We start from the raw sequence: 14103 nt of genomic DNA, 5'->3' as shown, positions 1-14103 counted from the left end.
GAGGTGTGTATATGTGGTGTGGTGTAGGAGGTGTGTATATGTGATATGATATGAGAGGTGTGTATATGTGGTACTGTGTATGAGGTGTGTATATGAGGTGTGTGTATGAGGCATGGTGTCTGAGGTGGGTATGAGAGATGTGGTGTATATGTGGGGCGGCATACACAGTGTGGTGTATGGAGTGAAGCCCAGAGAGCAGATGCTGTGAAATGCTGGAAAGCCACCATTTGAACGTAGTGGGCAAAACTGGTTTATCCCTGATTAAGTAAGTTGCTCAGTGACACATGAAAACTTAGAGTCCTCAGACCACCATTGTCAGAGCTCTCAGGTTTAATCAGGCTGAAGTGGGCTTGAATATGGAAAGGAGCATGCGTAGATCCTGGCACCTTCTCAGTGATCACCAAAGCGGACTTCTCCTTTGAAGATCAGGCAGCACTGCCCAGGGATGCCCTTTGAGCTCACATCTCTCTACTGCAGGATTCAGGAAAAATGAAGCTGACTTGAGCTTTCTGGAATGGAGAAAGATGTTTAGTGGGACCCTGGCTGATGTGGGTTGCTTTGGGCAGAGGAGCCAAGGAAGGCTAGCAAGAACCTTCACAGGGAGGTCTGAGGAATTCCTGAGGTTGTAGAGTGGGCACCCCTTATGCAAAAGATCAACAGAAGTATTGGGTGGTCTGTTTGTATGATGTGTCCTTGTCTACACTTAACAGTAATTACTGGGAAGCATCTCCATCACAAGACATAACTATTCCTTTTGTCCGGGCACTCTGCTTGTCATCTACCCTCACTGATGTCCTTTCTGGAATGTCCTAGGAGTTTTTCTGGCAGGACCTTAAGGTAGTAATGAACAATGGGAGTCAGTCACCAAGACTTGGGACAATCAAGCAAGGTAGGCCATCGCTTAAGGTGAGCTCCAGCTACTTACTCTTGATTGTTTGTGGACTTTGCCCCTTTCATGTAATAAGTAGTTACAGCACTTTCTTACTATGAGCAGTTAAGCACCTTCTTACTATGAGAAAGTCAAATTCTAAGTACAAGGAGGCCCCTTTTCTGTACAAAATACAGTAGTTTGAAAATAACTCCACTGTGTGGGGCCAGTACATCTAAATTACAACGGTTCAGATTGACCATAAAACCAAAACAGATGTTAGAATAGTTTGCGGTTTGGGTTCTGCTTTGAACTGTAGCTATTTCAGGAATCAACAGGAACGTCTGCATATTTCTCGAGACATAAAGATGACAGGCGTGGACAGGAGCAATCTAGTTCCTGACGTTGACTCCTAAATCAGACTCACTAAGCATCACCTGCAGACACAATTGCCAGTCTGGCTGCTTTAATGAGGAGTGACGACCCACTGAAGACCACTGGCCAACGTTGGTCACTCAAACCAAATGAGCTTTGTCTAAAAGATTTGATTTCTCAAAGTAGGAAGAAACACACTGGGTGGGAATAAGAAGATTATAAAAGTATGTTCAGGACTTTGCCTGGTGATTTCCAGAACGGACTCACCTTCCAATATTCCCAGGCACTTAAGTGATTTTGCCAGGTTACATTAATTTAGAGCATAAATACAGCTTATGTATTCTGTGTATTAAGAAGGACTATAAAGATTTTGAATGCATATTGTGAGGTATTATGAAGCAATAATTTTCCTTGTTACTTAAAATTCTGAAGACACCATGCATTTCAGAAGCATGGCCCAGAGCCTCCTGAAGATGAGTTTTCCTGGGACCAGAAGGCACCATACAAACTTGTAAGGGGGGGGGCAACAAGAAATTGTACCTAGCTATGATACCTGGGAGACACATCAATGACGAGGGTGGCATGGTAACTTTAAGAGTGAAGTAGTGTCACACTTGCCAGTGACCAACAGCTCTTTAATTGGACTTAGGACTCACTAGACAAGAGGGAAGGTCCTGGAAACCCAGCTAACTTGTCAGAGCTAGGAAAGTCATGGTCACTGGAGGAGACTCTACAACCACTAATTTGCTAAACCAGCATGATCCCTAACAACTATCTACAAACATTTGTCCTTATAGCCATAGGTAAGTGTCGTCTTTACCCTTTATCAAGAAAACTTCTTTTTGCATCAGATGGGGAACACTACAGAGAACCACAGCCAGTCAAAACACAGAGTTGTGGAGCCAAGTCCCAGTGGATGCATCTACAAAGCATTCCTGTACCTAAGGCTCCAGGAACATTGAGGAATAGGTGATGTGAAAATTGTTAGAGCCAGAGGACCAGGGAGTTCATTGGGAGACTGTATCCCCTAGTTACACCAGAAGCGGCTCTCATGAAGTCTCACCTACATGGCTACCCCAATGTGAGGAGAGCAAGGACGACACTAATGGGCATGCAAAGGTGGGTGGAGAAAAACCTCAATCCAGCACAGAGAACGGTAGGCAGCTGAGGAAAGCTGTGATCAGGAGAGGTCTTTTTTCTTCTACCTGAACTCACCCTCTTTATCCTCTCTTTCCACATCCATCCCTTTTTAAATTTGGGGATTTCTGATTTCCCATAACTCAGAATCCCCCTGGTGCAGTGAATAAAATCCCAGGGAACTGGGCTTAGGAGAGCATGGTCTAAGAACCAGTGCTGCCCACTCGGGAGTAACTTTAACCTCCTCTGACTTCTCTGCGTTCATTCCCTTTGACCATATCTGTGAATCATCCTACACTAATATACCTACATTGTGAAACACCATTAGAAGAAATAATATCCACTTGAGTTCTGTTTCTAATTGAAATAATTTCTAAAAGTTAGTAATAGTTTATATAACTTATGACACATCTCTTGACCACATGAGCAATGATTTCAAACAAAATGAAACAACATGGGAAAAATAGTAATAACATAACATTAAACAAAAGTATATAGGATGACAAAAATAGAGTCTCGCTTATCCCAGGCTGGCTCTGAACTGCTATGCAACCAAAGATGACCTTGAGTATGAACCTCTGATCCTCCTGCCTCAGCCTCCCAAATTCTGGGCATACAGGCTTTCACCACTACACCAGTCTAAGCCCTCAGTCTCACTAAAAACATTTTAATATTTTTTCATTAAAACTAGATGCTAAGTAGACATGCTCGAGCATGTTGCACATTATATGCTTGTAAGAAAGTGTCCTTAGGTAACCTAGTGCTGTGTAAAATAAAAATTATGCTAATAGAAAAATATAAAGGAATGAATAAATGAAATGGAAGAAAAGAAAGTGGGCAGATGGTGTCCTGGTCTAGAAAGTAGGATTATAAGGTATATTTTTAAAAGCAGAATGTTCTTTTCTATGTTTTTCTAATTTTAAATAAGGAGGAAGAATTGCTTTTACAATTTATGTATAAGATAAAATAAGTAACCTAGTAATACCATTCTCTTACTACTATTCCATAAACAATTTCCTCATGAATATTTCTTACGAAGTAGTAAAAATCTTAATGATACAAAATATGGACAATGGTCATTCTTGGGAAGAGAATAATAGAGCTTTGTTAGTCTTGAATTCTTTTATTATTTAATAAGATGAAAGTTAGTGATGTTCAGCAATAAATGTAGATGTTAAGCTTTGAACCAAATCTGTTAAGATATAATGAATTCTGAACACCCAACAGCATTGTCAATAAAATTATATTTATCTCTAGGGAACAGAGTGGCCAAGTAATCATGTTTGCATTGGACTTAGTTTGGAAGCCTTTATGTCTTGTTGGAGTGAAAATGATTGTTCATGATGTTCACGTTCTAAATTAGGTTGGCTTCATGTGCTCTTGGGACCTCTGACATGTCTCTAGGCAAGGCTGTGGAGTTTGTTTTGGGGAAAATAATTTTAAAAAATTGCAAAGGAAATAGTCATTTTACTAACATTCAAAATACTTTTACCTTTACATCCCCAAACATTGCTGGAAGGTTGTGTGTTTTGGTTCCTAAATCCAAGTGGTAGAGGATGTCTTCATCCATAGCATCCAGGTAAGGATTCTTAACATATACAGATCTTTTTCTAGGGAAAAAAACAGACATACACAGAGGGGATGTCAAGACATTTGGAGAGAAAGCACACCCGAGACAGGATAACTGACTACACCTGTGATCACCACTAACATAGCTACTACACATAAACCTCTCAGTTAAATCTGGTTTACAGTGAATAATGTTTGTTTTACAATTATTGTGTACCACACTTAGAACTAAGCATACAAACTATACCATACCAGGATACTGATGAAATAAATACATTAGCTCAATACCATAACCAATCCATTAATGTGTTGTGGAATAATCTTTCCGTACACTGTGAAGATTTGTCAGTCTGATTGGTTTAATAAAAGTTGAATGGCCAATGGGGAGGCAGGAATTTCAGGCACACAGGGCATTGGGAAGAAGGAGGAGGAGGCGGGGCAGAAGGAGGAGGAAGAGGAGGAGGAGAGTGGCCAGCCAAATGGAGAGGGAGCAAGACATGCCAGAGGATAGGAAATGGCGCAAGTCACATGGCAACATGTAGATAATAGAAATAAGCTAATTTAAGTTATAAGAGCTAATTAGGAATAAGCCTTAGCTATCAGCCGAGCTTTCATAGTTAATAATAAGTCTTGGTTTCGTAACTTGGGAGCTGACTGATGGGACAGAAAAATCCGCCTACGGGATGAATAATATTAATAACCCAACTTACAAATGAAGACCTGGAGGCTCTTAGAAGCTGAGCACTCCCATATAACCAGAAAATCTACAGGTGTCTCTATTCAGTTCACCATGTGCCTAGCTGTCACCCTCTCAGTAGGAGGCTGCAGAACTTAGGGGCCTGGCTCTCAGACAACCTTTGTTCTAATGCCAGATCAACTGGACATGCACTTCTTGTGCAGGCAGGCTAGCTTTGTCCTCCCATTCTCTCATCTGTGACGTAGGAATGGTGAAAACTGTCACTTGGCAAGTGTGTGAGCCCTAAATTTCATAATTTTAAGATATTGGGATGTATAGTGACAAAGTACTTAACCTTCATTCATCAGCCCAGCACACACAAGCACACACATGCACACACACACACAGAGAAAGACAGACAGACAGAGAGATGGAGACAGAGACAGAGATACAGACACACACAGAAAGAGAAAGAGCCTAGAAAAAGCCTTATGTGCAGCGATAGAATAAGTAACCATCATCATTATACTTGCAATATTGTGAGGTTTGGCTGAGATCAAGCAGAAAAGGCAGTGTGGTCCCAAGTGCTATGTGTGAACCTTCAAATCTTTCTCCTTTAGTGTACACTACTAGGTTAAGCCCCCCTCCCATGAGATAATGTCTTATGACTGAATTTGCTCCAAGGTGATACGGGGCAGTGACTTGCTGCCTGTACTCTTGGCTCTGGGCTCCATTCTCTTAATGGCTATATGGAATCAATATTCTCTTCACCCATCAACATGGTTTGCAATGAGCAAGGAGCCACTGAGCTCAGACGGGATTAGTGTCTCTCCACAAAGAGGTTGCTAGTTGTGGTCAGTGAACTTGGAAATGATCCCTGTTCTATTAGAAAATTTAGGTGAGAAATAGACCTTTGAGGATGGGGAGGTGGATGCAGTGAGATTGAACAGGTTTGGGGGAATGAGAGTTGGGGTACATTAGCAACAAAGAAAGAAGGACTAGGTACAGGCCTGGAGAAATACAAGTTGGCTAACCAAGAAGAGAAACACTTAAGATGAAAGCTGAGGAAAAAATGGCTAAGAGGCTTGGAGAAGGTGAGGTAACAGGAGAGAAGAGCTAATCTTAATAAACACATAAAACAAAAAGTTTAAATCTATTATTGTAAGAAACGCAAAATGTAAAAAAAAGAAGGTGAGATCAGATGAACCCTTCAGCCAATTACGGTGACACAAACATTTAATCCCAGCATTCAGAAAGCAGAGGCCGACTGTTATCTGTGCATTTGAGGACAGCCTGATTTATATCGTGAGCCCCATGCCAGCCAGGGCTACATAGTGAAACCATGTCTCAAAAAAAAAAAAAAAAAAAAAAAAAAAAAAAAAAAGAGCAAACAAGCAAAATGTTTTTCTGTTTTATTTTAAAGAAAGGCCCTTTAATGTGGAAATATCCAGTAGCACCCTTCCACTGGCAGCAGAAGAGTGGGAGAGGGTACGCAATGGAAAGACAGATTTGCCCTGGAGAGGGAAGAATAGTGGGGGGCCTAGAAACCCATAGGTCCATTACCCAGGATGTTCCAGTGGCTCCCCGTTTAACCTCACATCCTGGAGCCAACATCCTGCTCAAGGCCTGAACACAGCACCCATCCTGCTAATGCATGGCTACCAGACCCCTGCCCTTCCCCACTGTGTCCTGCAAGGCAGCACTGTGTGCTCCCATAACAGTGGACCACGTGCTGCAAGGACGACTCCTCTCTGAATCTCCGTTTCTGACACTTCTTTACTTCCTCCATTCCCTGGTGTGAACGTTTGTGTCTGGGTGCACTTAGGGAAACAATTTATGACTCCCGTGGTCTCATTCATTTGCCAGCATTTCTTACAAGTAACCATGAAGAATTGCCTGGGTGGATCTTCTTTCAAAAACCCAGATTTAGATATCTCTCTCTCTGTGTCTCTCTCCTCCGCCCTCCTGCCCCCATCTCTCCCTGTGTATACACATCATTATGACACTGGCCTATGAGAACATGTTGAGTATCTTTGCCTTTGAGAACCCCACCAGCCATGCTGAACATAGGACTTCCTTTCCACCTAAAACCCCTGTCCCAGCCCTCATCCTTCCTTTTTCATTTGGCTAATGGATGTAAGACAAGGCAGTAAGCTGCCCCTGCAGGTGGGAGATTAATTCAATCTAACTTAGACTTACAAAGCACAACCCTTACAGCCTTGGGTGACTTTATCATAATATACTTCTTTGGTTGTCAGTGGTAACAAAGTATCTGTCCCGTGCAAGACATCATCTAGAAATTCTTTGGAGCCCTGCTTGAAAATCCACTAGTGACCCAGCTGAAATTAATTGGATGATCAGAAAGTATTTTTTTTGTTTAATTTTGGTTACTCATGTTCGGCGGAAGGCGAGAGCTTCCGCTCTAAGCCTTTGCTCATGAACTGCTCTTCCCAGTTTCCTTTCATGACTCACTTATCAAAATCCTCCTCATTCCTTCAGGCCAGCTCGACCACATCTTCCAGCAGCGTTTTCTAAGCAGCCGTTATCCCTAATCAATATCTTTCCCTCGCTGTGTTCCTACCGCATCTGTTCTGTGCTAATGCTGTCAAAACGCAGTTAATTTTCTGCCTCCTCAGAAAGATTGTAAATTCCTTGATACAAACTGTCTAGTGCATCTCTCTTTAATCTCTAAGACGTTACAAATCCGATTTGTGAACCTAAATTTAACGGTTCAGAAAGTGAAACAAAACACTATTAGCTTTTTTTGTCCCCTCCTTAAAAACATTAGAAGTAACAGGTTCTTAATTAGTTTGTGAATCATACCTCATTGGGGGGGGGGGGAAGAAGAGGACTCCATGGTGTTGCGTACTGTCCCTGTAGGACAAGCTCCTGCATCAGAAGCCGGACAGTACCTCCTTGCTGCAGTTAGGAAAAGCAACCGGGCCTCCGATCCCCACCCTATGCAGAGTATACTGAGTGGAAGCTTTGGTGGGGAGGTGAGGGCACGTGCATCACAGTCTGGCTCAGGAACCTGGTTAAAAAGGCAAACCACATTTCCACCGCAGAACCACTGGCTCCAAACCTGCATCTTAGTAGCCGCTAGTAATTCGTATGCACACGTGCACACGAGAGCTCGAGAAACACTGCCACTCCCTTTCTCTTCCAAATTCAATTCTACTCGTTATTTCATTGCACCAAAGCTGATTTCATGACCACAAGAGCTTCCTTTGGATTTCCTACTGCGTCTTCAAACCATAACACTATGAAACACACTCATTCATCTCCAGCCACTCCTTAACTGCTTCTCGGAATCACCGGGGGAGATTTAAAGCCTCCTGGGGTCTGATATTGGCAGAGATTTTTGTCTCCTGGGCCATGAAAAAGCACTTCTAAGGCGACCATTCTGTCAGCCACCAAAGAAGTTTTTTGGCCATTTGAATCTTTTCAGGTTCCATACAAATTTTAGGGTTGTTTTATTTCTGTGAAGAACAGCATTCGAATCTTGATTGGAACTATATCTGTAGGCCACTTTGTGTAGTGTGGACATGTCAGCAGGATCAAGTCCCCCTGCCGAAGAATGTGAGCTTCCATTCATCTGCTTATGTCTTCTATATTATCCTGAGTTTCTTTCATTGATATTTTATGATTTCCCATATACAGATCTTTTCAGTTTATATACTGTATTCTGCTTTGTTGGGATTGTTTTACTTAGTTCATTTCCAGGGAGTTTCTTGTTAGTATATAGAAACAATGTTAATCTTCAATGGCTGAGTTTATAAACTATGGCTTCACCACATTTATTAGTTCTAATAGGTGTTTGGGTTGCTGTTGTTGTTGTGTGTGTATGTGTGTGCGTGTTATCTTAGTGTCTTTAAAATAGCAAAGCTTGAGACACCACAGCCCTTGAGTAGAAATATAAAGCAATTGTTGGGAGCAAAACATAAGGCATGAGGCAGTGTGCATCTATAACATGGAACTAAACTCTGACCACGTATTGGAATCGCTAGACAGACTTTAAAGAATGCTGATACCTCCGTCCCTTCTCGGGTTTTGTGATTCATTTGGTCAAAAACACCTGGCCTTAGCGCTTTTAAATCTACTGATCTCCACCTTTTCTGTGTTTAAGAAGAAAATCCCAAGAAACATAGCCATAAATTGCATTCTCTTGTATGATGCTTGTTATAATAGTCCATTAATGAGTGGTTCTCAACATGTGGGTCATGAACCCCCACGGGTTGCATATCAGATATTTACATTATGATTCATAACAGGAGCAAAATTGCAGTTATGAAGCAACAATAAATGAGTTTATGGTTAGGGGTCACCACAACGTAAAAAACTGTATTAAAGGGTTGCACCATTAGGAAGATGGGACCACTACCCTTAATACACTTTGAAGATATCCTTTGGATTTCCTTGATGTCCAATTGCTAATTAGGGAAGCTGAGACAGAATGATCCTAAGTTCAGGGCCAGTTTAGACTATACAGAAAGTTTCAAGTCAGCCCATGCCATATAGGGAGACACTGTCTAAAAGCAAAAAAGCAAACACACACCCACAAGTGACTGCAATCAGAACAGGGTGACCCTGGCACATCTGTGCCAGAAATAAGATGGTAGATCCGGAAATAGACCTGGTTACTAATGGAGAGTTGGTGTTTGACAAAGCTGCCAAGAACACACAATGAAGAAAAGCTTCTCAATAAATGGTGTTGAGAAAGCTTGATCTCCACCGGCAAAAGAATGCAACTGAACCTAATCTTGCACCATGTCCTAATGTCAACTCAGTAGACAGTAACTAACATGTTAAGACCTGGACCTGTGTCACGAGAAAGCCACAGAGAAAAACTGCAGCACATTGGTTTGGAAAGTGGTAGGACTCCACAGGAAAACCCAAGTAAGCAAATAAACAAGTAAATGGGATTGTACCCAACTAAAAACCTCCTGTATACCAAAGAAACCATCCTTAGAGCGAAGAGACGCCGTACGTGCTGGGAGAAAAGTTTTATAAACTACACAATCAACGGCAGCCTATCATCCAAATTTCATAGCCCAATAGCAAAGAAGTAAAATATGGTTAAGCGAAGCCCAAAGATTTGGACAGACATTCACTATTGTGGGATATTATTTTATGGTGTTAGATTGGTTTACACTGTGGAATATTTGTTTAATAATGCAAAGAGGGGCTGGAGAGATGGCTCAGAGGTTAAGAGCATTGCCTGCTCTTCCGAAGGTCCTGAGTTCAATTCCCAGCAACCACATGGTGGCTCACAACCATTGGTAATGAGGTCTGGTGCCCTCTTCTGGCCTTCAGGCATACACAGAGACAGAATATTATATGCATAATAAATGAATAAATATTTAAAAAAAATAATGCAAAGATATTTTGCATTCTTTAAGGCTGCATTTGTTTAACCTGTGAAGCTGTGTTATTTTACCTGTCTTAAACACCTGATGGTCTAATAAAGACCTGAACGGCCAACAGCAAGGCAGAAGCAGGGACAGGCAGGGTTGGCAGGCGGGGTTGGCAGGCAGGGTTGGCAGGCGAGGAGAATAAATAGAAGGAGAAAACCGAGAGGAAGATCGAGGAGCGAGAAAAGAAGGGGCTAGCCACATAGCCAGACACGGAATAAGGGTAGAAAAGGAATACAGAAATAGAAAAAGATAACATCCCGGAGGCAGAAGGGAGACAGGATAATTTATGTTAAGAAAAGCTGGCTAGAAACAAGCCAGGCTAAGGCTGGGTGGGCATTTATAAGTAAGAATAAGTCTATTATTTGGGAGCTGGGTGGCAGGCACCCCCAAAAGAGCACCACCATTAGAATACAAAGTTTCTCTTGTCTCTGGACCTTGTCAACATCTGTAATCAGTGGGCTTTGATAATGCTTCTAATGGGTGTGAAGAGATAGAGCATTGCTTTTAATTTTCATTCCTTTAAAGACGAGCAATATTGAAAAGTTTAAAATATAGTTGTCGGTCATTTGAATCTTTTGAGAATTGCTGCTGGTTGTCTTTCACTCTTCACTCTCTTGGTCCTTTTGCAGGGCTGAGGATATAGGTCAGTAACAGAACACTTATTTGGTATGCATGAGGCCTTGGGGTTCAACCCCTAACACTGCAAGCCAACCTAACAAACAAACACACAAAAACCAACCAAGACTTCAATTATCACTTTCAACTAAAAGCAAATAAATGAGTGTCTTTTTAAAAATAGAGCGAAGTCTTGCCCGAGACTTTGCCACCAAATTCAAACCCATATGAAACTGATTTTTCCAATGCTTAGCTCTTTCTAAAATCTCTAGCTACTGCTAAATAGGCTCACACATACTGTTTCCTCCTCAAAACTTTTTTTCAAGCCTATTTTCACTTTTTCCAAACTCACGCTCTAAATATTAATCACAAAGACAAGCGCTAGCTGAGCTGGGAGGTTTTCCATTTTCCTTTGTGCGCTCTCTCTCTCTCTCTCTCTCTCTCTCTCTCTCTCTCTCTCTCTCTCTCTCTCTCTCTCTCTCGCTTCCCTGAAGGAATAAAGGTGGCAGGAGGGGTCTTTTTAAGCCTGGGAATGGAGTACTCTCTGTATGCTGACATCACAAGACATTTCCCACAATTTTCGGCAAATCAGAGGGAACTTACAAAAGTTCCTTAAGCCTCATGAAGACTAATGCTCTATTATGTTCTGTTAACCTGAGGCAGAAATTAGAGTTCAATTTGCAGGCAGCTTGGGTAGATTTATGCCCACCTTTGAGATGAATAACATCCATGATATTTCAGAAGTTGATTCTCTGTCGAGTCTGTCCATCACAAAGCGTAGGAAATTACCCCCTGACACACTCAACACCGTCAAAACGCCGTCGGCACTGTGGGGCCCTTTCATTATGTCCCAGGTACAGCTTATGGTCCTGGAATTAAATGCTAAGTTCACTGCACAGTGACTCCCAGGCTGTACTTGGAATTTGTCTGCTCCTGTGGGTGGGTTAAACTTCTCCAGGTTTTTGTATGTTTTGACCTACTTTCTTTTCTATGTATCATCGCTATGTGTATTATTTATTATTTTTTATAAAGCTGTGTGGGGGTAGACAGGTCAGGAGGCACATGTGGGGGTCAGAGGACAACTTTTTGGAGTCATTTCCCTTCTTCCACCTTCATGTGGGTTCCAGGGAGTGAACTCAGGTGACCAGGCTAGCTCAGCAAGCATTTTTATCCACGAAGCCATCCCCACCAGCCTCTGCTCTACATTCTTACAGGGAACCAATGGGCCAACTCATTCAAGAAGAAAAATTTGCAGAGCTCTCATGTGGCTTGCTATTATATAGGACACTATTCCAATTATTTAATGCCCAACATGGAAAGATGTACGTCCTCTCTGCATTTAAAATCAAATCCCAGGGACACTCATCTGATAGAAACAAGAAAGGATCAAAATTACTCACTCCTCATATGTATTCTTGTCAGGTCTCGTGGATCTATCAGAAGCAGGTAAAATGGAAGCCATACTCTGCGGTGCACAGATATCAGGAAAAAGCAATATGAGGACCTGCTGTTAAATTGCAGATCTAATCACAACGATGCAGCTCCAAGTTAGACCACCACTTTCCCTGCAAACTTAGGTTTCCTCTGAAGTTTCCTTCTGAAATCTTCCCTTAGCATTTCAAACTTCCCTGTCAGTTTCAAAACACCATCCCTAGAGGGCCTTTTATATGACACCCTAGCTCTCAGAGCATCGTTCCCTGAGAAGATAGGTTCCTCCGGAAGGTGTGGCATCCTTCTCTTTCACCAGGTTGGTTAGTTCGTTAACTTTGATCACTGCACCTTTCCCTGGCTTCTGACCTCGGTCCCAGCATAAGCCTGGCCTGACACACCAACTTATTTGCTTTGAAACACCTGTATATGAGCGCAAGCCAGCTTTCGGCTTCTGTGCCAACCTCATCAAAACTGTGTCCAGTAAGTGTGAGGACTTTCAGTTCTCAAATATTTCATCTTCCCATCATTTTTCACTACTTGCCAATTTGTTTTTGTTTCATGTAATTATTTGTTAGGAAAACATCCAAAGTCAGGGCCACAGAGAGCCCCCTTGGTCGGAACTTTGCCCTATGAGTTCATACAAAGGTCTGATGATTAAACACAGCTGCTTTCCTGGGGCCTCTTCATTTATCTCTAATGTCCACTAAACCATATCTCTGGATGTCAATGCAGCCAGAATAAAGAATTATAGCTTAACATTTTCAGAAAAGATAGTTTTAAAGAAGTCTATTAATTGGTAGCCTGCTATGTTTGTGAAAACCTGTGATTCCAACTCTCAGGAGTCCATACAGGAGGACTGCCAGGAGCTGGAGGGCAACCTGGTCTAGAGAGTTCCACAATATATATGCATATAAAGCAATCCCTGCTCGATAAAGAAAGAAGGAATGAGAACAATGAAGGAAAGACGGGAGGGAGGGAAGGAGAACGGGGGGGGGGGAGAAAGAGAAGGAAGGCAGGCAGGCAGGAAGGAAAGAAGAAAGGAAAAAAGGAAGGAAGGAAGGCAGGCAGGAAGGAAGGAAAGAAGAAAGGAAAAAAGGAAGGAAGGCAGGAAGGCAGGAAAGAAGGAAGGAAGGAAGGGAGAAATAGAGAAGAGAAATTATGAATCCTCTATGTTTGCTGGTGCATCTCATTCAGGACTGCGGAAATCTGCTTCCTCATGACCCTTTCTTTCGCGGTTTCCATGGGAATCTGCTGACGTTCTGTTTGGAGCAGAGAGTCCGGAATATTAGTATCATGGGTTTTAAACAAATCAGAACAAAACATTCACAAGTGCCAAATAGAAGCTATGTGGCATTTCCCGGTGCGTGTAATTTCTCTTTAAGAATGTATATTTACAGCCAAGAAGCCGATACCCTGAAACTTAACTTGAGGTGTAAGTTACCCTACTTTCTGCTGAAAACCATTTTATTTAAATCCTCAAATCCTTTTTTTTTTTTTTTGTGGAAGGTGGGGGTAGGGGGAGGTTCTTGTAGACACCCAACAAAGTTTTCAGGATGGGAAGGCAAACGCATATTGGGGAATAACCAAGGAAACCTAAGCCCTAGTTCGGCCACTGCCCACCAGGCATTTATAATTTTACCCAAATTATCCAAGAACCACTATGAAAGTTATCTCAGCAAAGGCATGCTAGCTATGAGACAAAATAACCCTGGACAGGGGTGTTGCCTTGGGACTTGGGACCTTGGCTCCTTCCTGGGGCTTATAGTTATTTGTACATCTCAAACCTCTTGGCAGTGCCAGCAAGTCTACCAGCTGCTCTTTCCCAACGCTCACTGCCAGCATTGAGACGCCAATGCCCATGGACTCTCACCCTGCCCGGCTTTCATTTTAGATAAGCCCTCTCTCTCCATTTATCTTTAGGCGATAGGAAGACCACCAAAGTGCAGCTGGCATTTACCACCGTTTCTGACAGGTGAACGTGTTAGCTAATTAGGCCTTAGGTCATTCGTTACCTCTGT

The 14103-nt window shown here is 42.3% G+C and overlaps 1 protein-coding gene across 1 annotated transcript in view; it reads right to left on the bottom strand.

The window, feature by feature from the left end:
• Upp2 (uridine phosphorylase 2) overlaps positions 1-12446 on the bottom strand; it is a 34894-nt gene extending 22448 nt beyond the window's left edge. The window contains exons 1-2 of the mRNA XM_005346431.3: positions 12055-12446; positions 3873-3990 (exon numbers count right to left, since the gene is read on the bottom strand). Of these exons, the coding sequence (XP_005346488.1) occupies positions 3873-3990; positions 12055-12116 (180 nt within the window). The 5' untranslated portion in view covers positions 12117-12446. The remainder of the gene's footprint in view (positions 1-3872; positions 3991-12054) is intronic.
• Between the last annotated feature and the right edge of the window lie 1657 nt (positions 12447-14103).

The sequence above is a fragment of the Microtus ochrogaster genome, chromosome 4, assembly GCF_000317375.1.
Source record: "Microtus ochrogaster isolate Prairie Vole_2 chromosome 4, MicOch1.0, whole genome shotgun sequence".
Taxonomy (NCBI): Eukaryota; Metazoa; Chordata; class Mammalia; order Rodentia; family Cricetidae; genus Microtus; species Microtus ochrogaster.
Note: the sequence above shows the minus strand (reverse complement) of the source record. Positions and strands in the feature narration are given on the sequence as shown.